General features: G+C 52.3%; 1 protein-coding gene across 1 annotated transcript; it reads right to left on the bottom strand.

Annotated features, from left to right (window-relative positions):
- Window positions 1–4,147: 4,147 nt before the first annotated feature.
- TYRO3 (TYRO3 protein tyrosine kinase) lies at window positions 4,148–21,131 on the bottom strand. The gene is made up of 19 exons (XM_086710415.1): window positions 20,976–21,131; window positions 18,962–19,145; window positions 18,625–18,725; window positions 17,685–17,855; window positions 16,119–16,205; window positions 15,203–15,318; window positions 13,480–13,657; window positions 12,639–12,784; window positions 11,926–12,070; window positions 11,411–11,540; window positions 11,227–11,327; window positions 10,588–10,683; window positions 10,169–10,249; window positions 9,630–9,722; window positions 9,080–9,201; window positions 8,555–8,664; window positions 8,212–8,371; window positions 7,831–7,967; window positions 4,148–5,658 (listed from the first exon to the last, which is right to left on the bottom strand). The coding sequence occupies exons 1-19, from the start codon at window positions 21,094–21,096 to the stop codon at window positions 5,268–5,270; spliced, it is 2,670 nt and encodes an 889-aa protein (XP_086566541.1). The 5' UTR covers window positions 21,097–21,131; the 3' UTR covers window positions 4,148–5,267.
- Between the last annotated feature and the right edge of the window lie 1,644 nt (window positions 21,132–22,775).

The following is a 22,775-nucleotide window of genomic DNA, read 5'->3' as shown; positions in this document are numbered from 1 at the left end:
AAAAAGAGTAAAGGGGCAAAACAACATGTACAATAACCCACCACTTGTGCAAAACAAAAATATAAGTGTATAGCTTATTGAAAATTTCACAAAAAATCAGTAACAGTGGTTGCCTCTGGGAATAGAAACTTAAGAGCTAAGCACAAGGCAACTTATTTTCATTGTCTGCCTTTCTACATGTATTTTTTTAGTATTTATTTTTGAAAGAGCAAGTGAGCAGGAGAGCGGCAGAGAGAGGGGGACAGAGGACCTGAAGTGGGCTCCAAGTGGGCACCTGGGTGGTTCTGTTGGGCATCCCACTTCGGCTCAGGTCATGATCTCTTGGTTCATGGGTTTGAGCCCAGTATTGGGCTCTGTGCTGACAGTTCAGAGCCTGGAGCCTGTGTCAGATTCTCTGTCTCCCTCTCTCTCTTTGCCCCTCCCCTGTTCACACTCTGTCTGTCTCTCTCAAAAATAAATAAACATTACAAAAAAAAAAGTTATTGAAGTGGGTTCCACGCTGACAGCAGAGCCCGATGCAAGGCTGGAACTCACAAACTGTGAGATTATGACCTCAGCCGGAGTCAGTCAGACACTTAACCAACTGAGCCACCCAGCTGCCCCTACCGTTCTATACTTTAAAAATTGTTTACCATGGGTATTTGACATCTATTTGAAAAAATAATATTTTAAAGTAGAAAGATATCAATCAGAAACACATAAAAAGTAATTAAATTTTATAAGATGTAGAAATTAAATTATGCTCCGATCTTTTCCATTAGTGTTATTCTGTTAGAATGATTCTATGTTGCAGTCACTGAATGAGTTTGCAAATACTTGCTGCACCCTTTCAAATTATTGATGGAGAATAGTGCTTGCACATCAAAGTGTGGATCAGAAGCATCAGCATCACCTTAGAGCTAGTTAGAAATGCAGAATCTCAGGCCCCACCCCAGACCTACTGAATCAGAGTCTACATTTTAATAAGAGTCCCAGGTGATCTGTCTGGGGATCTTGTTTGAAGTATGAGAGGCACTGAGCTAGGTACATTGATAAAAAACAAAAATATAAAACAGAACAAAACGACTGTTCTACTCTTGTCTCTTCTTTTTGACCACCACTTCTCAAAATTGCTGTGGTTAGATGATTCTGGAAAACACACTGCAGAGTACAAGAAAGCGCACACAAAATAATCCAACCTGTATGACTCTACATGAACTTTAAAAAGGAGTACTTTAATCCATGATGTTAAAAATCTGGATAGAGGTTACCTTTGGGGAGGGGGGAGGAGGCAGAGGCTGGTGCAGGGCCTAAAAAGTTGCTTCTGGAGTGCTGGTAATGTTGTCTCTTGATCTGGTTGCTGGTTATTTGGATCTGTTTGTGAAAAATTCTTAAGGATTGTGCACTTCTGATTGGCATATTTTGGGGGGATAAATCCTATACTTCAAAAAAAAGGTTTTTATTTATTCTTTCAATGTTTATTTATTTAGAGAGAGCAAGAGAGAGCAGGAGGAGGGGTGGGAGAGGGATAGAGAACCCCAATCAGGGCCCACACTCATTGTGGAGCCCAACACAGGGCTTGATCCCATGACAATGAGATCATGATCTGAGCCAAAGTCAAGAGTCAGACGCTTAACCAACTGAGCTACCCACATGCCCCCCGAAAAAGGTTTTTAAAAACTCCACTATCATGGGGTGTCTGGGTGGCTCAGCTGGTTAAGCTTCTGACTTTGGCTCAGGTCATGATCTTGTGGTTCGTGGGTTCGAGCCCCGCATCGGTCTCTGTGCTGACAGCTCAGAGCCTGGAGCTTGTTTCATTTTCTGTGTCTCCCGCTCTCTCTACCCCTCCCCATTCTCTCTCTTCTCTCAGAAGTAATTATTAACATTTTAAAAATTTTAAATAAAAAAGCCTTGTTGGTTAAGCAACCGGCTCTTGATTTTGGCTCAGGTCATGATCTCATGGTTTGTGAAAAGGAGCCCTATGTCAGCCATTGACAGTGTGGAGCCTGCCTGGGATTTTTTCTCTCTCTCTCTCTCTCTCTCTCTCTCTCTCTCTCTCTCTTTCACTTTACCCCTCACCACCCCCCCGCCTCAGTCAAAATAAATAAACATTAAAAAAAAAATGCCATTATTATCACCTACCTCCAACCCCTTGATCATGGGGGGCCAAGACACTTGGGGAAGAGAGACTGAGCTGAGAAAATTATTTACACAGATTTAATTACTGGTAGATGACTCTCACTTTGTCACACACACACATACTCTTATCATAACCCTTGTACACTTTATTTTTTATTTAAAAAAAATTTTTTTTTTTCAACGTTTATTTATTTTTGGGACAGAGAGAGACAGAGCATGAACGGGGGAGGGGCAGAGAGAGAGGGAGACACAGAATCAGAAACAGGCTCCAGGCTCTGAGCCATCAGCCCAGAGCCCGACGCGGGGCTCGAACTCACGGACCGCGAGATCGTGACCTGGCTGAAGTCGGACGCTTAACCGACTGCGCCACCCAGGCGCCCCAACCCTTGTATACTTTAAAAGGTACCTAGTACTGACCTGCATTCACCCAAAAGATTATGACAGAACTGTTTAAGGTGCTCTCTGGAATGGTAGGGAGGGAAAAAGCAGTCTTTAGGGGACTCTGATTTAGTGGGTTTCAAGCCTGAATTGATTGACCATTCATTAACTACATAACCTTGGACAAGTTACTTATCCTGCATTTCTATCCTATTGGAGGATGATAATTCCCATCTTACAGGAATGCTCTCTGTATTAAATGAGATAATACAGACGAAGTGCTTGGCACAGTGCCTAGCACATAACAGGAGCCCATTAATGGTAAATAATGATTTGAGAGTAAAGGTCTCCTCAATCAAGAATTCTCAAACATTACCACACAGATAATCATTACAGGCAGTTAAAGCCAATCACAGCAGGAAACATTCTGAAAGCCATTTCCCTGGAAGTGAATTCAGGTCTTATGATCCACGTGGGAACCAGAATCTGGGATGCCAGCAACAGGTTTTTCAGGATATTTGCTTTCAGAAGCACCCGCCTCATTCCACTGCTCTCAGCCAGCAGGGCAATACCTGTGTCCCTCCCTGTCTTCCCACACCCCTCCACACAGAGAGGGGCCCAGTTCTCACGCCTCCTGCTACATATTCTCATGAGTTTGCTCTGAAAGCTTCTAACCTAAAATTTTCCAGTGGAAATACTTGGAAGCAAACTTTATGCTCTTATTTCTAATGCTTAAGAGGCATGCCATTCTCTTAGCCCATTTCTTCCCCTGAGTTTCCCCTGGCTCCCAGCAACAATGTAAAGGTGAGAACAAAGGCTCCACACCCAATGATAGAAGGAAAGTCTGACAGAGGGGTAGGAGACAGCCAAAGTAGTCTTTGTCCTTGTTCCAAGAAAAAGAACCTTTCCATAACATTTACATTTTAAAAGATCAAGGGTGGTTATCTCTAGGTGGTAGGATGATTTTCTACATTTTCCTAATTTTCTACAATGACTATGTATTATCTTTACTTATTCTTCAGAAAGAGGGTGTGAGCAGGGGAGGGGCACAGGGAGAGGGAGACAGAGAATCCGAAGCAGGCTCCAAGCTCTCAGCAGAGCCCAACGCGGGGCTTGAACTCACAAACCGCAAGATCATGACCTATGCTAAAGTCGGACGCTCAACCAACTGAGCCACCCAGGCACCCTATGTATTATCTTTAACGTGATAATATTCTTTGGCTCTTCTCTAATTACAAAAGCTTTTTTTTAAAGTTTATTTTTGAGAGGAGAGTGACAGAGAAAGAGAAAGAGCACAAGTGGGGTAGGGGCAAAGAGAGAGTGGAGAGAGAATCCCGAGCAGGCTGTGCACTGTCAGCACGGAGCCCAATGTGGGGCTCAAACTCACAAACTACCTACATCATGACTTGCATCAAAACCAAGAGTCGGACATTTAACCAACTGAGCCACCCATGCGCCCCTAATTACAAGAGCATTTTGTGCTCAATGCAAAAAACTTGGAAGGCACAAAGGAAAACAAGTCCCCTTAACTCACATCATGTAAAGATAACAGCTGTTAACATTTTGGCATATGTCTTTCCAGACTTTTCTCTATGTAGAGATGCTTCATTTTTGTGATCTGGAAAAAAGTAAACAGTTAAGAGACAAAGCCTTGAGTCTTTAGTTCTCAATTTTATTTCTGTTTTTAAACAGCTTCTAACGGCTTGGAAATATCCCTAACAGCAAGGGCCTTGCCCCATGCAATCCAGGGGGCTCCCCTAGCAAGGCTGGGGTCCAGGCTCCAGTAACTCCCCCTCACCCACGTCAGCCATCAGGCCTATTTTCTCTCTTTCTCTGGAGACTTGGGACAGAAGAGGGTCTCCAGAGAGGGAAAATTGGGACTAAGGGATGGATGCTGCGTGGAAGGACTGAGCTCAGACACAGCTGCTTCTGTTAGTCTTAGGATATTTTGGGATTTGGTAGCATGCTCAGACAGACTGTGGGAGGGCGTAAAGAGGGGCTCCTGGACTCCTCTCTGGCCCCACGCATTTCTGGGCAGGGCCTACAGCACCCCTTCCTCTTGCCAGGCTTAGTGCACTGCCCTTATGGGCTGGACAAATGGTAGCCTGCAGTAATCCAGCATGCCTTGCTGTGACCTGGTCAGTAAAGCTGCACTTTACTCCTGGCCTAGGCAGGGTAGGTGGGTCATCAGGAAGGGGATAACGATTCAGACCTGAGAATGCCCCACTGTCTCCTACCATAGGGCTTGGGACCCGCCTGTATCAACCCCTTACCAACTCTCACCTAAAGGGAATAATACAAGGGCATCTCTTTGTGAGGAGGAGCAAACCTGGGCATTTAAACCCCAAGCATGTGCAGAGCTGGCCCCTGGTCAGAGACACCTCAATGCATGCACTAAAGCAGCAGGGGCAGCTCAGCCAGAGAGTAGGGGCCCACAGGGCTAGATCTACCCTGCCCCAAATCCTCTCCACACCCATGGTAACCATGGAAACATAACCTCCCCCCTCCTGCCAGCTGCCTGGGTTTAGACAACCAGGCCTGGCCCACCTCCACCCAGCCAAGGCCTGAACTGACACCAGGCAGGCCAGAGTGGCCGCAGGAAGAACTGGGATTGGGCGATTTGGTGAGTCCAGGCTTCCAGCGCAGCTTGGGAGGACTACCACAGGAGCCTCCATGCCTTGCTGCCTGGGCTGGGGTCAGAAAGGGCTTCCTCAGCCAGCGGCGGGCCAGCAGAGCCAGCAGCATGGCTCGGGACGCCCTCTTCCTGTGGGCTAACAGCTACTGTGGGGCAGTAGCCCTTGCTGCAGAAGCAGCAGCCTCTGGCCCTCACTGACGGGGCTTTCTGGCTGCTGCTCCTCCTGCGCAGGCTGCTCAGCTAGCCCCCCAGGGCTGAGGATGTACCGATAGTCACTGGGGGTGCCCCCCATCGCCCCCACACCACTGCCATCCCCAGCCCCGCCGCTGGCCTGGTCCCTGCCAGGCAGCTCCAGGCGGCCTCCCTCCTCAGGCTCCTCGGCTCTCTCAAGGTTGATGTACAAGGGGTCCTGGCTGGTGGACAGCACTGACAGGTGGCCCAGGATGCTCTCCAGCTCCATTCGTAAGCATGTGAAGCTCGGGCGCTGCTTGGGGTCAGCGCTCCAGCACTGGTACATGAGCTCATACCTAGGCAGACAGAAGGGTATGGGGAGACAGTGAGGAGCCCAAAGGGGAAGCTGAGGCCCCTTAAACATACAGAACCAGGAGTTTGAAAACTTTTCTTTAACACACCCATATAAAGCACTTACTATGTATCAGGCACTCTTCTAAGTATTTTACATGTATTATTTAATTCGCACAAATAAATGTGCGAAATAAATGATCCCGATTTCACCAATGTGGAAACTGAGGCCGAGAGAGGTTAAAAACCTTGACTAAGGTCACACATGTAGAAGCAGGCAGAAAGTGAGGCTCCAAGAGTCCCTCCTATGTTATATTGGGAGGGGGCACTAGGAGTGTTTTGTCTTGCAGAACACAGCTTGGAGTCACTGTTATTTTAACGGGAAGGATTTGAATAGCCGCCCTTTGTCCTGAATCCTCACCCACTCAGGCAGACTTAAATCTTCATTGTTCACGGACACCTTTGAACCTAGAAAAGCTTCCAGCCCTCTCCCCCCGGGCAGGAACACTTTTTACATACACATTCAGGAGCCTTACAGATTCCCTGAGGTCTTATCCCTGTTCCTGGGGAATGCCTCAGGCTTAAGGAAGAGAAAAAAAAAAAAAGAACTAACTGAAAGAGGCTGAGACCAGATCCAGGCAGCGCAAATGCCTGACTCCCTTGTGCCCACAACAGAAGCCCTAAATGCTCCCCACACACTAGCCTTCCTGACAAGGGCCCCCAATGATGGGAGGAATGGTGCCAGACATCGAGGAGGCCATGGAAATGGTCGGGGCCATGAGTACGTGGCCAGGCTGGGATACATTGTCAAGGCTGTGCTAGGAGCCAACTGGCGCCTGTCCACCAGGCTGCCTGGTAGGAAGCCAGCGCCCGCCCTATTGACAACAGTAGCTCCAGCCTGGGAGGCAACTAAGTCGGGCCTGGTCCCCACTGCTCAGCAAAGCCTCTACAGCTCCAGATCTTCCTTGTGGCTACAGCCACAAGGAGACCTCGGAACCTGCCATGTCCTGAGCTGTGCTGAATAAGTAGGTGTAAGGCCTGGCTAGTGCGCTCAGATTTCCCTCTGACACACAGTCCAGGCTCAGGGCACTTCAAGCTCACTGCCCTAGAGAAACAGGACTCCACCATTCGGGCTATGACTTCTTCTACCTGTCCATGTTTCTTGGACCTCTGGTGGTCCAACCCCACAGCAAGAAATAGGGAGCAGATTTCTTTACTGGATCAATGTGGATGCCCTCCCCCGGGTACTAGTGAAAAGGTCCTCCAGGGCGCCAGGGAAACTCTGGCTTGCACAGTGTGGGAAATAACACTAGAACAAATTCCATTTGGTGCCATGGTTAAAAGGCACATATTCCAAAATCACAGGGATCTAGGTTCATATCCCAACTCATCTACTTAATAGCTGTATGACCTTGGCCATGTTACTTAACCACTTTAATCTCAGTTCCTCATCTACAAAACGGTGATAATGACAGACTTTTCCTAACAGGGTTAGAGGGGGATTACCTGAAAGAATGCCTGTAAAGTACCCAGCTAATGCTGGTAACACTGTCTTCCAGTCACGAGGGGCTCACAACACTCCCCTATTCAGTGGGTGTATCCCTATCCTGCCCTACTCCCAAAGGCTCCAGGCTCCCAAAAAGGAAAGAAGGCAGTTCCCTTCTCCCCAGGATCTTAGGTCTCTCCACTCCCTCAAGAGGAGGCCAACCTCCCGCCCCCAGCACCCCCTCCTTGTCTAGCAAGAATGTGATAGAGCAGCAGTTTTTTCTTGCCCTGATGCAGCCCTCTCTGAGGGGGAGGGAGGGCTCAGCCTAGGAGGTTTTCTTAGACTAGCTGGGGACTGAGAAGTAGCGGGGGTGGGAAGAAGGTGACAGAAACTTGCACTGTTGCTCAACCCTGTACCTTCTGCCCTCAGGGTTCCTGGTTCCTTCTGAAAACTGGAGAAAACATGTAAGAAAAGGTAGAACAAGAAACACAGGATGGGAAAGGGAGAGAGAAAGAAAACAGGAGGTGGCAGATAAAGAGGCAGTTTGGGGTCCCTCTAATGACAAGGACCAAAAAACAAAAGGTCCAACTGAGGTTCTGAGCTCCCAATGGACCAGCAGCTGTGCTGGCAGCCAGCACCTGAACCCCCAAATTCCTATTTCCTCCCAGAATCCCCTTCCCAGGGCACTCACACATCCTCTATACACTCTGGAGGCTGTTTCAGGCGGTTCCCGCCGATGAGGTAGTTGTAAATCTCAGCGTTCTCAATGCCAGCATACGGCGTCTGCCCACGCGTCATGATCTCCCACATGGTCACCCCGAAGGCCCACTGGGAAAGAAGCGAGGTTGGAGGGGAGGTGTCGTTAGGCTCCCTGAGCTGGGCAGAACCCTAAGACAAGCACATCTTAGAGCATAGAGGTGTTATAAGGGGGCAGCCAAAGCCCAGAGACCTGGCTAGGTCCCTGAGGATTCTAAAGGTCCACCCACGGTCCCTGAGGATTCCAAAGGTCCACCCACACACTGGGCCACACTGCTTATGTTACCACCAGGCCTCACTGTGCTCCCCGGCTCACCACGTCACTGTGCACAGTATATAGGTTGTCAGCCAGGCTCTCCAGGGCCAGCCACTTGACGGGTAATTTGGAGGCACAGCCCTGGCGATAGTAGTCCCCGCTATAGATCTTCCGGGAGAGCCCAAAGTCAGCCACACACACCGTCATGTCTTCTGCCAGCCTGTGAGGGGTGTTGGAGGGTGGAGTCAGCCTTCCCCCATGCTGGCAGCCGTACTAAAATCAGAGTATCTTTGCTCCCCAGCTGTCCCCACGCATAGCAGATACAGTCCCAGGTGAGAAGTGACCATTAGTCTTCCTGTCATTAGCTGCTCGTTCCCACCCAAGCCCTCCGGAATTCACATACATGCAATTCCGAGCAGCCAGGTCTCGGTGGATAAAGTTCCGGGAGCTCAGGTACTCCATGCCACAGGCAATGTCCACCATGAACCGGACCAGGGTCTGCAGGGGCAGGTTCTGGTGGGGCAGACAGAGCAAACTCAGGCTGGATCTGCCCACCCAGCCAGGGCAAGATGAATGGGGTTCCCTGGCCAGAAAGCCTAATGACTGTCCTTGGAATTAATGAAAGGAGGGGGATGGAGGGACTTCCCAAGACAAAGAAGCTTTGGCAGACCTGAGAGAGAGACAGCACCCAAGAGTCAAGGCACTCCTCGTGTGGGATTCCACAGATCTCTTCTCTCAGAAAGGGCCCTTGCCCGTACTAAAATGCCCAGCAGGGCTCTGAGGGAGAAGGAAGCCTTCTAGCATAAAAAGGGTAAAACCCAGCCTGCCTCTTTCCAGCCAGCTTGATCAGCCCTGCTCACCAAGCCAAATTCTCTCCCAGGGTCTTTGTCCCTTTCCAACTCCTGGCCATTCCACCCCAGGCACTCACAAAGGGATTCTCCCCAATCCGGGAGGCGAGCAGGAAGGCGTGCAGGTCCCCATGCTTCATGAAGGGCAAGATGACCATGGGGATAGGGAGACGGCCTTTGGCTCTGCTTCGGAGGCTCACCCCTGGGGACAAGGGAGAGTCAGAAGCAGGGCACATAAACGTCAAGAGACAGCTTAGGGGTCTGCGTGAGCCTCCCAACTGCTAGGTCCTACCTCTAGCCCTGGCTCTGTTCCTTCTCCATAAGTCCACAGTGGCCTGGTGACTACTCAAGATTTGTCTGCCCCTAGATCTCTGGAGCATCTTCTTGTCCCCTCCTCCTCTGCCTCTGTTCAAATGGTCAGTCTTCATGTGCAGACCTTTGGTACAGGGCCTGCACACTAAATTCCTTACCTGAGTCTGATCAGATTTCAGCCAGGACTCTCCTTGCTATTTTGCTATCTGCTTATTCACCACGTAAGTCCAAACTTCTCTCCCACAGGCTGCCCTCCCACCTTGGCGGAACACAGTTTTAGCTCTATTGTATTTCTGCCTCCCCTAAGAAGGAGCTCACCAACAAGCTTGGCCACATGTGGGTGGTCAAATTCCTTCATGCAAGCCGCTTCCCTGAGGAATTCTTCAATGTCGCTGGAAGCAATGATGTCAGCTGGAAAAAAAGATAGGAGAGAGGGAATGAGGGAGATGTGCCCACAATTCTGATCCAAGACTCCTAGGCCTTGTCCTTCCTGGGCTTCCCAGGGAGTTCAGGAAACAGACTGGCATGAGCAGGAGAAACCCCCATGGAGTGGGGCTATCCAACAACCTCTCTGCTTGCTAATGGTCTTCCCTTTGGTTTAGATAGTCCAGAAGCTCAAGCAACCACAGCTTTAATCACCCTGAATGAGCTCAGAGGAGTCACTGCTGATGGCAGAGAGCAAAGGCTAGGGCACAAACTTGTGTGGGTTTATGCCTTTGAATTATTCACAGGGCACAGGCAGCATCCTACTTAGTGATGAGTAACTCTTCTTGGAAAGTCTAAGGACCCAGCAGAGCCTGCTTCTGTATCAGTCACCCCTTCCACTCCTCACTCCATGTCTACTACTCTTCACTCACCTTTCAGCATCTTGACAGCCACTTTCACAAAGGAGCCATCCTCTTGCTTCAGCTGGGCCTCCCGCACTGAACCAAACTCTCCTAGGAACCGACCCAAATGACGGTGAGGCCACCTTGCCCTACTGCCTCCCACCCCCTTTCCTCCCAGGTGACCCTCCACAGGGACACAAATCACTAGACCCTGGGGACATTGCAGGAGGCTCCTCTGTCTGCAGCCAAAGGGAGTATGCTGGGAGTGCTCCTCAGTCCTCCTCATCCCCAGCCACCATTCCTCCAAACATCCCAAACTCAGGCATTTACAAATAGATCCTGTTTATAGGAGCTGCCCTAAATCTACACCCCCAAAGTGACAGGAGCAACCAAACACACCCAGATATGGCAAACTCCACTCCTGCCAATCACTGTGCAGCCCCACACACCTTTGCCCAACATCCGGCCTAGGGTGAACTGCTGCTCTGGGATGAGCACATCCTCCAGTTTGTCCTTGAGTTCATCACTGATGCCCAAGCTGTCCACTGTGGGGAGAGGGGTGGTAAGAAAGGAGAGGGGCCTCTCCTGCTCCTGACTCGTACCCCAGGCTCCACCCTCAGTGCAGACATGAGCTTAGTTTAGCTCTCCCATAGCTGGGGTAGAGACATCCATGAGGGTAGATCTCTGTGTCTTTTCTACTACCGTGTGCTCAGGACTCATCAATGTTCAGGCACACTGGTCAAATAAATGAGCTAGCAAAAAGAATGTAGTTAGGGGCTCTCTCCCTCTCTCTCTCAAAAATAAACAAATAAACATCAAAAAACAGGGTGGCTCAGTCGGTTAAGCCTGTGACTCTTGATTACAGCTCAGGTCATGATCTTACGGTGGGGGGATCAAGCCCCTCATAGATAGAACCCTTTGTCAGGCTCAGGGCTGGGTGTGGAGACTGCCTGGGATTCTTTCTGTTCCTCCTCAGCTCAGGTGAACTCTCTCCCTCTCTCTCAAAAATAAATAAATAAACATTAAAAAAGAAAGAAAGGAAGAAAAAAAGACAGTCCATTTTTCCTCCTATGATTCCCCACACTCACGTGTGGCTTCGATGCGCTCAGGCCTTTCCCGATTGAAGGACCGGGCTGCCCGGAAGTGAACGGCTGGCTCCCCCCGGGCCATGACACTGTCAAAGGCTTGCCTAAGAAGAAACCCAGGACTTGGAATCAGCTCCAAGATCTACAGTCACCACTTGCCTCTCCCTCCACATCCTTACCCCCTTACCCGAACCGTGTCTCCTTCCGCCTCTTTCGAAGCAGGATGAGGGCCAAGGCAGCAGCCGTCACTAGGGCTGTCAGCACACCCAGGACTACAGGCACCCAGGATGTACGGCTATGGGGAGGGCCCTGCTGGCCTGTGGGAGACAGGGGGAGTGGCATGAGCTAGGCTGACATAAAAGAGTCCCTTTAGAATTTTCCAATGATGGCCATCTGGTCTGGTCAAGAGGTTCTCTTAAGTCAATAAAAGTCCCAAGTGGAAAGCAGCTCCGAAGGAAGACCCAAGAGTTCCTACCTGTCAGTGATTGGCCCTGGCTATTGGGACTTACAACTCGACCAGAGATTCCTATGCTAGTCCTGTGGCAGGGGGAGGAGAATGACTTTTAGTTTAAATACCAACCCTGGCCTCAACTGCTGAGTCTTTGGGTCTATTAGCAGGAAAGGTACTGCCAGCCTCCTTCCACCAGTCTAGGTTGCCCTTGAAAGCCTTGCTCCCCTGTGCCCTTCCCCTGCAGGCCTTACCTGCATGGTCATGAGAAGAGACCACCAGTGGCTGACTCCAAGGCCCACAGCCAACTGCATTGGAGACGCACACACGCACAGTCAGGTCCTTCTGGGGATCCCAGCCTGTCAAGTTGGCCCTGGTCCCCTCCACTGTCAGCTCACCCTGCAGCCAGGAAAATCCCCCATCCCATACTTGAGTCTGAGGAAAAGGCCTCCAGCTGGGGCCTGAAAGTCAGAAAAAGGTCTAGCTAGGAACTCAGGAGGCAAGGGACACTGTGGGTTCAGGGGCTTCAGGAACACAACATGCTGGGAGTCATCACATTCCTGCTACAGGCTGCAGAGGCCTCTCCTGAACACAAACAAGGCTCAGTCCTGGCTGGCAGAGGTGGGGGATGGGAGGGAACTAGGCTTGGGATAAGATGGTCTTATCTGCAACCTCCCCTCCCCAATTGGTGCAGGAATGTGCTTCCTGCTTTACAAACAAAGCAGCCACCCACCGGATGCAATCCTAACTGGAGACACCATCCAATAAGGAGGGAAGAAGCCTGCAGGGGGAGGTGGGGAAAAGTGGACTCCCTCTCCCTCGGGTGGTGGGAGGCTGAGCCCACCAAAGTCCCCAGGCCCACCAAGGACGGCCATTCAGAAGCTCTAAAGGCCTTAGAGCCCTGAGAGCTGACTCTGGTACACCTGAAGAATGGAAGCTTGTCTCCCCTTACCTGGGTGCCCCTTACCTGGGTTCCGTTGTCTTGAACCCAGGACAGTTTATAGGGTCCCAGGGGGCCTTCCAAAGGGCCCTCAGGGATCACTTCTTCCCACTCCAGGATGAGGCCTGAGTCTGTGCGGATGGCATGGAGGTTCTGAGGAGTGCTGGCTGGGGCTGTACCCGAAGAGAGAAGGCTACTAAGAGCCCTGCCCTTCCCACTATCACTATCCCATGCTGGCCTTTGGAACCAACTCCCAAGAACTACACAGCTCAGAGAGCTACAGGTGGGGTTTAAAGCTTGCCTCCCAGTCCTGACTGCTCTCACTTTTAATCCTGTGGAGGACCAGTGAGTAAAGGCAGGACCCACAGCACCCTGCTAGGTACAGTGCTGCTCTTGGTTACTGCCTCAGGAGCATCCTTTACCACTTCTCCCTCAAAGCCCCACCAGCCTCTTTGCAATTGCTAAGAGAAATACAGGCAAGTTCCTATCGTAGGATCTTTGCACTTGCTAAGCCCTCTTCTGCATTGATTTTCCCCCAGTGTGGCTCCTTCCTTATCACTCAAACCTCAGTCTCTTTACAGGGGGTATGCCTGGACCACCCTGGGGCACTCTTCATCAATCTTTTCTGGTATTATCTGATCTTTTCTAATCTGCTTGTCTGTTCCACCCCCCTAGAACTAAAGCTGCATGGGAAGGGAGCTGGGTTTATCTAGTTCATAGGTATGCAGCAGACACTCAGTGTTTGCTGGATGAGGCAGGAACCTCTTTTTCGGGTAGCTTCTCTCTCAAGCAACCTCATTCAGAACTGGAGCCAACATCACCTCTTCCCCACTGGAGCCCTGCCCAGCCACTTTGCTAAGTCCCTTACCTAGACCCTTTGTCCGGAAGGGCACCCAGTCAGCATATGGAGAAGGCCCCAAGGCGTTGGCACAGCGCACCCTGAGACTGTAGTTGGTGGCAGGTGCCAGGTCCCGGAGCAGGCAGGTAAAAGGTGGCACAGGGACCACAACAGCCAGGACTTCCCAGTCTCCTGGTGCCTGTGTCACCTACAGAAAAGCAGCAAAGTAATGAGGGAGAGAGCGGAGATAGAAAATGGGATTGTGGCATAGGCACGGGGGGTGGGGGATCTTGAGTTAATGACTCCTCTAAGCCTATCAGCAAACACTTGCAACCCACCCCCTCCCACCGCCCACCACTCCAATAACACACCAGGTTCCACATCTCCATGCATTTGCAAATGCTGTTCCTTTGCTTGAAATGATCTTGCTTGCTCTTCATAGGAAAGTCCAACTCATCTTTTAAGATTGAGTGCAAATACCACTTTTTCTGTCAAAGACTTTCTCATCTACTCCAGAAAACTCATGCCCTTTTATGCTCGGTTCATAATTGGGTTATAGAGTTACCATGCATTGTAACCAGTGCAAAGTCTCAGTTTCTCAAGGGCAGAGTAACTGAGAGCCTAGGGGCACCATGAACCAAGACTTCACCTTACATTTTGGGGGCCCAGGGCAAGAGTACAAATGGAGACCCATGTACCATGGGGCTAAATATTTAAATGTTATAAATCAGCTAACAAATTATTAAATAAAATATTCCCTGTCTTCGTATATTGACAAATAAAGCTTCCAAACAACCTGGAAGGTCAGGTTTGCATTTATAAACCTCTGATTCCTTGAATTCCCAAGCCAGAATGTGGTAGCACAAGAAGACGAAGCCTCCGAGCCAAGGGTCTGTACCGAGAGGAACATCAGATGCCCGGGTGTGGACAATGTTGCCTGCATACCCATCCCCCACAATGGCTGCCCTTTGGACTTAGAGGTGCACAAACCAAAGATGGGCCAGGCCCTGGAAGCAGACTGGGGACCATAAGGCAAGACATCCCTAGTATCTAGAATATGGTGTAGTGTGGCAGTTGGGGAAAGGGAAGAGGGTGTCCTCATGATCTAGATAGGCATATCCCCTTGGCTCTACAGACTCCTTGCCCAGGGGCAAGGGGTGCAGCCAAAGAAGGGCCACAGTGGCATCCTCTAAATGGTATAGACCAGAGTAGCAGGGACCTCTCCTGCCAGGGGCAGGGGACTGCCTAGAACAGTTTCAAAGTGTTCATTAAATACCTTTGAGTAAACAGATGAAAATAAGGCTTCATGCATTGCTTCTTGTTTTTGTTATTACCTTACCCAGATTTTCCACTCTCTGGTGTTTAGAACCCCTCGGATCCCCTTGTTCTCTTTGGCATGAGTCAGGGGGTGGGGCATAAGGGTACAGGTATCAGCTAAATCAAAGGTTTGGGTTTTTGCCGACATTAAGAAAAATCCTTCCAGGCATCCCAAATCTGCTCTAGTGATCTGCTTTCCAGCCTGAAGAATGTACGGGTTAGAGCCAACTTGCCAAGTCACTTGGTTGCCAGAGTACCCTATAATAAGGGACAGTGGGTTGAGTTCTTCCTGGTAAGACAGCAACACCTGAACAGGGCTAGAAACCAAGTCCTATGGGCAAATGTAGGTAAAAGTGATACCACCGTGAACAAAGTGCCAACAAGGCAGCCACAGAACGAACATGGCCAGGAGAGTCTGTCCTCGCTCTCAGCCTACCTGGACTGTACATGATTGGAGCAGGGCCAGGCCATCAGCACCTGGTGTCCAGGCCACACTAGCATTGCTGCTGGAGAGCTTTGTCACTGTGATGTTGAAGGGGGCTGCGGGCAGTGCTGTGGACAGGGAGTGAGAGTCAGTGCCCTGGAGTTCAGTGCCCAGCAAGGATATGAGGAAGCAGAAGGCATGGGAGTCCTTTGCTTTGAGTCCCTCCCTAAGGTCTGGAGTTTCCCCCAACCTAACGATGGCTACTCAGCACTCCCAGGACCACAGTAATATACAAGCCAAGCAACCAGTAAGGGACAGCTGCTCATACCCAGGAGGGTGCGTTGGCTGGGGACAGAGGTCGCCTCTCTATGAATCAGGGGACCTGTCTGACCAAGGAATAGGGTAAGACAGTGGGTGCATGTGGGGACAGCACCTTGGCCTTGAGAGATACAAATGAGAAGCTGTCCCTGCAACCATAAGCCATTCCTCCACACACTGGCTCTCTCCCTCCCTTTTCCCTCCCTTTGTGCATACCAGCCCTTTGGATCTCCTCTATCAACCTGCTAGGCTGTTTTCCCCAGCCCCATTCCCTCCACAGGGGCTGCCAGAAGCAAGGTTGGGCATGAGCCTTGACCATCTCCTGCTCGCTCCCTCTCTCCCTCCCTCGCAAGGACTCTGCTTCGTGATGGGAAATCTGCTGTGACGTCAGGTTTCTATTCTCATCTCAGCCACGGCAGGGTCTCAGGTGCCCTCACTAGGGATGGAGCTCTGCCAATTAACCCCTCATCCCTCAAATCCCAGCAGGGCTGCGGGAAGCTAGAACACCAAATGACTGCAACTTCATCAGCTGGCTGAGAACGCCCCTGACTCGCCCACTCTCCTTCCCTCCCTCCCTCCCCCCCACCAGTCCTCCTGCCAGTCTTCCTACCTTGAAGGCGAACAGTGGCTGGGCGAGAAGAGGCCAGGCCTTTAAGGTTGTGAGCTTCACAGGAGAACACTGTGCTCTGGGTCACCCCTGAGGCCAGAAAACCTCAGTCAGCGCCCCCCAAGCAGCAACTTGCATTTATTCTGGGACCACCAGGGAAGGGGGATATGTAGGCTCTGGATCTGAGTATCCTAGAAGTCCCTCAAGCCGGAAGGAAGGGCTAAACAATGGGATATGTTGGAAACAACAGGGACTTTGGAGTCTAATGCGCCTGGATATAAACCCCAAGGCTGGGGCTCTGTCTTCTCATCTCCCAAATGGGAGAATTGTGAGAACCAAATGACGTAACACACATAAATTGCATGGCACAGTGAACACTTGAGGAATGTTCTACTACTTCCCCCCTACCTCAATCCACCTCCTGAAGATAGCACAAAGCTCCCTCCCTTTTCTGTTCACTCCTTTATTGCACATTCCAGAGCCCTTCTTTATTTGCTCTATGCCGTATCATTGTTACATTTGCAGATTCTTTGCCTTGCAATAGTTCTCAGTTCTTTATGCATGTGTCTTGTCTCCCCAATTATACTAATTCCTTGGGGGCTGGACTGATGGCTTCTATTTCTTTTGTATTCCCTAGATCCCCCGTGGTGCCTAGCACAGTGTGATGTGTGGAGTAGGAGTTCAGTGAGTGCTTATTATCAGGCTGGCTGTCTGAGGTCCCAACCACGTACATCTGGAAAAAACTGAACCCAAACTTCCCTCTAATCTGCTCTAGCCCAGCACCTCCTGATCAGGTCCCACAGCCCACCTCTTCTCAAGATTCATATTGCTAGGGCACTTGGCACAACAGAACCTGTCCCTCCCACCTTCCAGTATGTGAGACCAAGCTCAGATTCCCAACTTTTTTGGTCAGTTCAAGTCTCGACCAGGAACTTTAGCTTTATTTCACAGATAAGTGAACCTCATGAGCCTCAGTATGTGTGTGAGGATCTTGGGGTCCAGGTGGGTGTGCATTACTGCTTTGGGTGTATCTGCGTGGAGGTATGGATAAATATAGTTATTTGAGAAAATGTCTAGAAATTTCTGGAAAGGGCCATTAGGAGAGGCGGCTCCTGTATCTTTGTGCTGCCACCCCCCACCTTTCCTTCTCCCTGCCATTCCCCACTCTGCAGCCCTAGACTCTTGTCTTCTAGGCAAGTCTGCCAGACACTCCTCCTAGTTCTGCGTGGGCTGGTTCCTGGCTCCTTCCCTTGGGAGGGGTGGGGGGAATGGGTGCCCCTGGTTCCACACGATTCCATCTCCCAGGGCCAGCTGTGCATGGCCTGGACTACTGTGAAGGACAGGGAGAGGCTCCAGCACCCTCCAAACACACCCAGCAGGATCACCACTAATCGGCCTATCTGCCAGCCTAGCACACCTGACTCAATGAGCTTAGTAATGGTGCAGGTCAGGTACCCAGGCACTGGGGTGTTTTCTGGACACTCACAATACCATACCTGGTGATTTACACAGATTTGAACTCTGCCAGCCTCACCACCCCTGCTCAAAGCCCCTCCTGATGCTGCTCACCTGTTACATTTAAAACAGAAGGAGAGGGAGCAGGTCCCCCAACCTTTGTGCCTCCTCTCCACCAGACAATGGTAACAGGTTCAGGGGGACCCACGGCCTCACAAGACAGCTGGAAAGGGGCATTGGGTGGCACTGCCAGATCTTTTGGCTCCACAGTGAAAAATGGCACACCTAAGGAGAAAGGGGGGGGGTGGGGAATGAGCCTTGCCACCTCTCAGTTTTCAACCACCCCAAACCACAAGTTTGCTACCATTTGTAGCCCTCTATGCAGAAGGTCCCACAGGCCCTCATGATTGGGTCAACTGCAGAACAGGCCATCTAGCTGGAGAGGGAGCTTCTCTTCTTTGGGCACCTTAGGAATATACTTTATGCTCTCCTCTTGGGCATGGGAGCTTCTCTCTTCCCAGACCTGCTCTGACAGCCCTTCTCAGAGCAAGGGAGGAGGCAGAGGGTGGGGAGTGGGGGAGGGCCAGAAAGGGAGGGGGAGTGGGCGGAAGCTTTAGCAGAGTTCTGCTGGCAGGCCCCAGATCCCGTTCAGGGCCCTTTGTTACTTTCTTAGTCACTTTGTTTTCCTGGGCTGAACAGCTCTGAGCTCCCGCAGCTGCAGATCCTTCCTCCCCTCCCCCATCCCTCCTGGCCTGGCCACTTGGCAAAACAGGGTCCAGGCCCAAATGGGTGGTTGAGGCTTGTTGCTCAGACAACTGAAACTGACTGCACCCCATAGGTTGTAAGTCCTAGTTGCCCCCTTGGCTCTGAAATACCCAGATTCCAATGGGTATGGTGTTCCAATGTCTGGGGAAGGCCTGGAGCCTGGTCAGTCAGGCCCCAGAGGGAGTTGGGCAGCTCAGCTTCCACCAAGCTTTCTTCTGCAGAGGTGTGGTCACTAGCAGACAGCACCTGCTCCAGGCCAACATGCCCACCTGTGTCCCTGCCTCCTCACCTTCTACCGTGAGCCACACTGGCTGGGAGGTCTCGGTTTCTCCCCCATCCTCCACCTGGCACCAGTACCGGCCTGCATCAGAGCGCTCCACTGACTTCAGGCTGTGGAAACAGGACACCAGGCTCGCCTCCCAGGGTCAAGAGGGGAAGCTGTGCTGAGCAGACTCAGTGGTTCAGCCTGCCCCCACTTCTGGATGTTTCCAAACAATGCCGAGAAAAACAAAAACAAAAACAACCCAGACCTCTGGACAGCAGCAATGCCCCAGTTCCCAAGCCCCCCCATAAAGCATAACCTGCCCCCAGGCTGGCATGCCACACCTTCCCCCACAGTCCTGCACCTGAGGAAGCCAATCCAGTGCTGCTCACTGACTGGGATGTACACCTGATCCACACTCTGGACCACAGCCCCGTCCTTCACCCACTGTATCTCAGGCTCCTCCATTCCCTCCACACTGCAGTTGAGCTTCACCGGCTGCCCCTGAGATACTGTCAGCTTCACCGGGGCTCCCATGAGCTTCAGGCCTGAGAGGTGGGAAGGAGAAGGTGTCAGTATGCTTGAGAGGGCCCCTGTCTCTGGAAATATCACCTATTCTCTTCCAGAACGTAATTTCTGGGTCGGAGGGCTCATTCTCAGCTAATGGTCAAGAAAGATGTTGGACAGGGTGGGAAGGAAGGTGGCCTGGGCCTTGTCTGGGGAGAGGAACATGACAAGCTCTCCAGAAACCATTTCTGCCACTGCCAAGTTCCCCCCAGCTCTAAGATAGTTACCTCTTCCGCATACTTCGCTACTGGGCAATGTTAAGTTCAAGCCCAACCACCAGAAGGAAGACAAGGCAGGCTGAAAAGGTGGGGCATTCTTATACACCTGGGGCAGGGTACTGCCCTGAGAATGACTGCTGCACCCATCTAGTGCAACAGGCGGCCAGCTCTCTGCCCAAGGTCTCAGGCCAGAACTCACACTGCTGCTGGCACCCCCCTACCTCACCCCGCATCCCACCTTGGCAAATGAAAGGAGGCTGAGGAAGAGAAGGAGGGGGTGCTCCCCTGAAGTGGAGAACATATGGCTACAGAACCACGTCAGATCAAACACATGGCAGCCTTCCTGGCAGCCACCCGCTCTATTAATACCTGAATGTGTGCAGGGGCGGGTGCTAGGGAGGTAGGAGGTAGAAGGGAGGGGAGGGGCCCTGAACAGGGAGTCCAAGACCCCTGAGCTACTGTCACACCAACAGGAGCCACCCTGTGGAGCACTACCTTCTGCAGGCATCCACACACACAAGCGCGTGCACGCGAAAACACACACACACACACACACACACACACACACACACACACACACACACACACACCCCTTCTGGTCTTCTGGTATGTTTTTAAGCAGAGAGGGGCAGGTGAACTATCCACATAGCTGAATCCGGTCCTGCTTCTTCCTACCCTTTGCTGCGCAACTCCAGGCAAATTCCTGGGCTCCCTAATTCTGAGATCTACCCTTTCAGCTTGTAAATACTTGTCACTCTTCCCCTTCCCTTCTCAGAGAATCTGATATACCAGGGAGTGCTGTCTCAAAACAAGGTGCCAGCTCCATGGCTGCTACTTTAGCCTGTGTCACAGGGCCAGTCACAGGGCAAGGAGGGATAACCTCACACCCCATACACACCCAACAGTCCCAGAGGGGTGTAGTGTGAACTTGGAGATGCAGAGTGCTGTGAGGAGCACTCCCACAACCGGCAAATGCCTCAGTGGCCATGTGGGAACAGGAGGCTAACCCCCACAAAGACCAGCAACCTTCCTCCAACCTATCCTCTCCAACAATCCCCGCTTCAGGAAGCTTTGAGTGGGTACAGGACCTAGAGTATGTACAGATGTTTTCTGTGACCGGGCACCCTCACAGCCCCTGCACCCTCAATGGTGCAGGTGTGCCTCCTGGCTGTTCAGTCCAGCTCCAGTGGTTTCAGAGTGGGACCTTCGTGTGTAGGGTGGACAGAATTGGGGTCTCCAGGACTGGGAGCGGAGAGTAAACATCTAGGTACGTCGAGGCGGGAAAATCCAGTCCCGAACACCCCCCTCTGACCACTCAGCCCACAGCCCCACTCCTTTCCCTTCCACCCGAAGAGCCCCGGACGCCAGAAAGTTGGGGGTGGGGCCCCGGCCAGAGAGCCGGCAGCGGACCCCGCGCAGAGCCGACCCCCCCACCCCGCGTTGGCCCCAATCTCGGCCTTCCAGCTCCGGTCCCCCCATCCAACTCTCCGGCCCGCCCAGGCCCGGGGCTCGCTCGGCTGCGGTTCCTCGGCGCCCACCCGGCCGCGCCCCTCCGCAGCCCCCAGCGTTCCGCCGCTCCCGACCAACCCCTACCTGCGGCCGCGGGCTCAGCGAGCAGCAGAGCGGCCAGACTCGCCAGCAGCAGCAGCGGCGGCGGCGGCGGCGGCGGCAGCGGCGGGAGCCCGAGCCGCCCCATGCTCCGCCTCAGCGCCATCGGCGGCGACGCCGCACCATGCCGGGCCCGGCCCGCGAGCGACAAGGGAGGAGAGAGGAGGGAGGAGGCACGGAGGAGGAGGGACGAGAGAGGAGGGCCGCGGGAGGGGCGGGGGCCGGTCCGGGGGCGGCGCTGGGGCCCGCGCCTCCGAGACCCGCGCGCGCAGCGAGTCTCGGCGGCCGCCGTCAGCAGCGCGGGGTCCCCGGGGCCGCTGATGGGCCACCGCGCTCCTTCCACAGCCGTCGCCGCCGTCGCCGCCGCCGCTGATTCATGTTCTCCGAGCCGCCGCCTCCTCCCCAACCAGCCCGCCCGCAAGCCTGAGCTCGTACCGCCCCCCCGCGGAGCCTCGGGCGGCTCGCTCCGAGCGCCCACCCTGCTGCCGCCTTCCCGGCCCGCGGCCCGCCCGCGGGCCTCCCCTACCGCGGCGGCACCCCGGGCCAGCTTGCCCAGTGCCGACCCGAGGATCTGCTGGTGCCCGGGTGGCGCAGCCAGCCACGCCCCTCCTTTCCCTAAACACACTCCAGCATCGTTTCAAACCTAGCACTCCTGATCCTGCCGTCAAACCTCGCTCGAGCCTCTACCGCACCCCAATTTTTTGTCCAGGCTCTGATGCCAGAACCTCGTCCCCCCTCTCAGGACATAAAGCATCTCAGTCCCCTAGATTCCCAACCATCAGAGCCCCGAAATCGTGACTCAAGGCTTCCCCCACTGGACTAACACCCCTTCGTGCTTCTTTCTTGAGGCTTTCACCCAAATTTCCCTTTTCCGTGCGCCATTTCCCACCCCTTTATCTCCAAGATCTTGAGCCTTGGGTCTCGAGTTTTCCAAGATCTTTTTGGTAATCCTCAGGTTTCATCTGACATCCCCATTGCTACTCTACATAGGCCAAAGCCCAATGGCCCATATCTTTTAGGGCTGTCATTCTTCCTAGTTGCTTCCTCTGCTTCTATCCCCCATTCCCTAGGACATGGTGTGGAAGTTGGCTACGTCCTCACAGAATCCAATAAAACATTAGCTATTATTAGTAGACCACCTTGCACACAATAGGCATTCCATAAAGAAACAGACAGATGTCTGTTAAATTAATTCATAATTGCCTCAGAGCTTGGCCTGCCCCACAACCAGTTATCACGGGGGGATGGCTGTGCTCAAAGACATCCTGTCAGGAAGATACACAGCTGATTCCAAATGCAGCCTACCAAGAGTTTCCCTCCCCTTGCCCTTGCCTCTACCTGTCCCCTGGAGATTACTCCAGAGGGCCCTTCCAGAAGTGCTGGGTAAAGAGGAAGGACAAACCACTTAGCCTCCTGTTTCCCATAGCCACACTGGATCTTATCAGGGATTCTCCTGAGCAGCAGGGGCCTGCCTCTTCCTCCACTTGGCCCCATCAGTGCTTGCTTATTAATTATACTAATGACAACAACAACAGCAGTGCGGGTGGCAGCCTCAGACCCAGCTGGGGGCGCCCCCAGGTGGCAACACAGGGAGAGATTCCAGAAGGGCTGTCAGACTTGGTAGGGGCCTCAAGTCTGGTTTAGCTGAGCACTCTGCCAAATTTCTTGCGTACTGTGGGTGGGCTTCAGGACCTTTCTTAAAGGAAAAGACTTGCTCCATTCCAGAATCCACAGCTTCTGAGTTTGGGCTGAGTTGGATCAGGGTAGGCAGACAACAGTCTGGAG

This window comes from Puma concolor, chromosome B3 (assembly GCF_028749965.1).
Source record: "Puma concolor isolate L17-30 chromosome B3, mPumCon1.1.hap2, whole genome shotgun sequence".
Taxonomy (NCBI): Eukaryota; Metazoa; Chordata; class Mammalia; order Carnivora; family Felidae; genus Puma; species Puma concolor.
The sequence above is the reverse complement of the archived record's forward strand: the minus strand, read 5'-3'. Positions and strand labels throughout refer to the sequence as shown.

What these genes read in the sequence shown, in the direction of transcription:
- TYRO3 (XM_086710415.1), bottom strand. Translation starts at nt 21,096, where the DNA reads ATGGCGCTGAGGCGGAGCATGGGGCGGCTCGGGCTCCCGCCGCTGCCG. An exon ending in CGCTGAGCCCGCGGCCGCAG is followed by an intron (nt 19,146 to 20,975) that starts GTAGGGGTTGGT and finishes CCCACCTCTCAG; the next exon opens with GCCTGAAGCTCATGGGAGCC. An exon ending in TTCTGTTTTAAATGTAACAG is followed by an intron (nt 16,206 to 17,684) that starts GTGAGCAGCATC and finishes TTCTGGCCTCAG; the next exon opens with GGGTGACCCAGAGCACAGTG.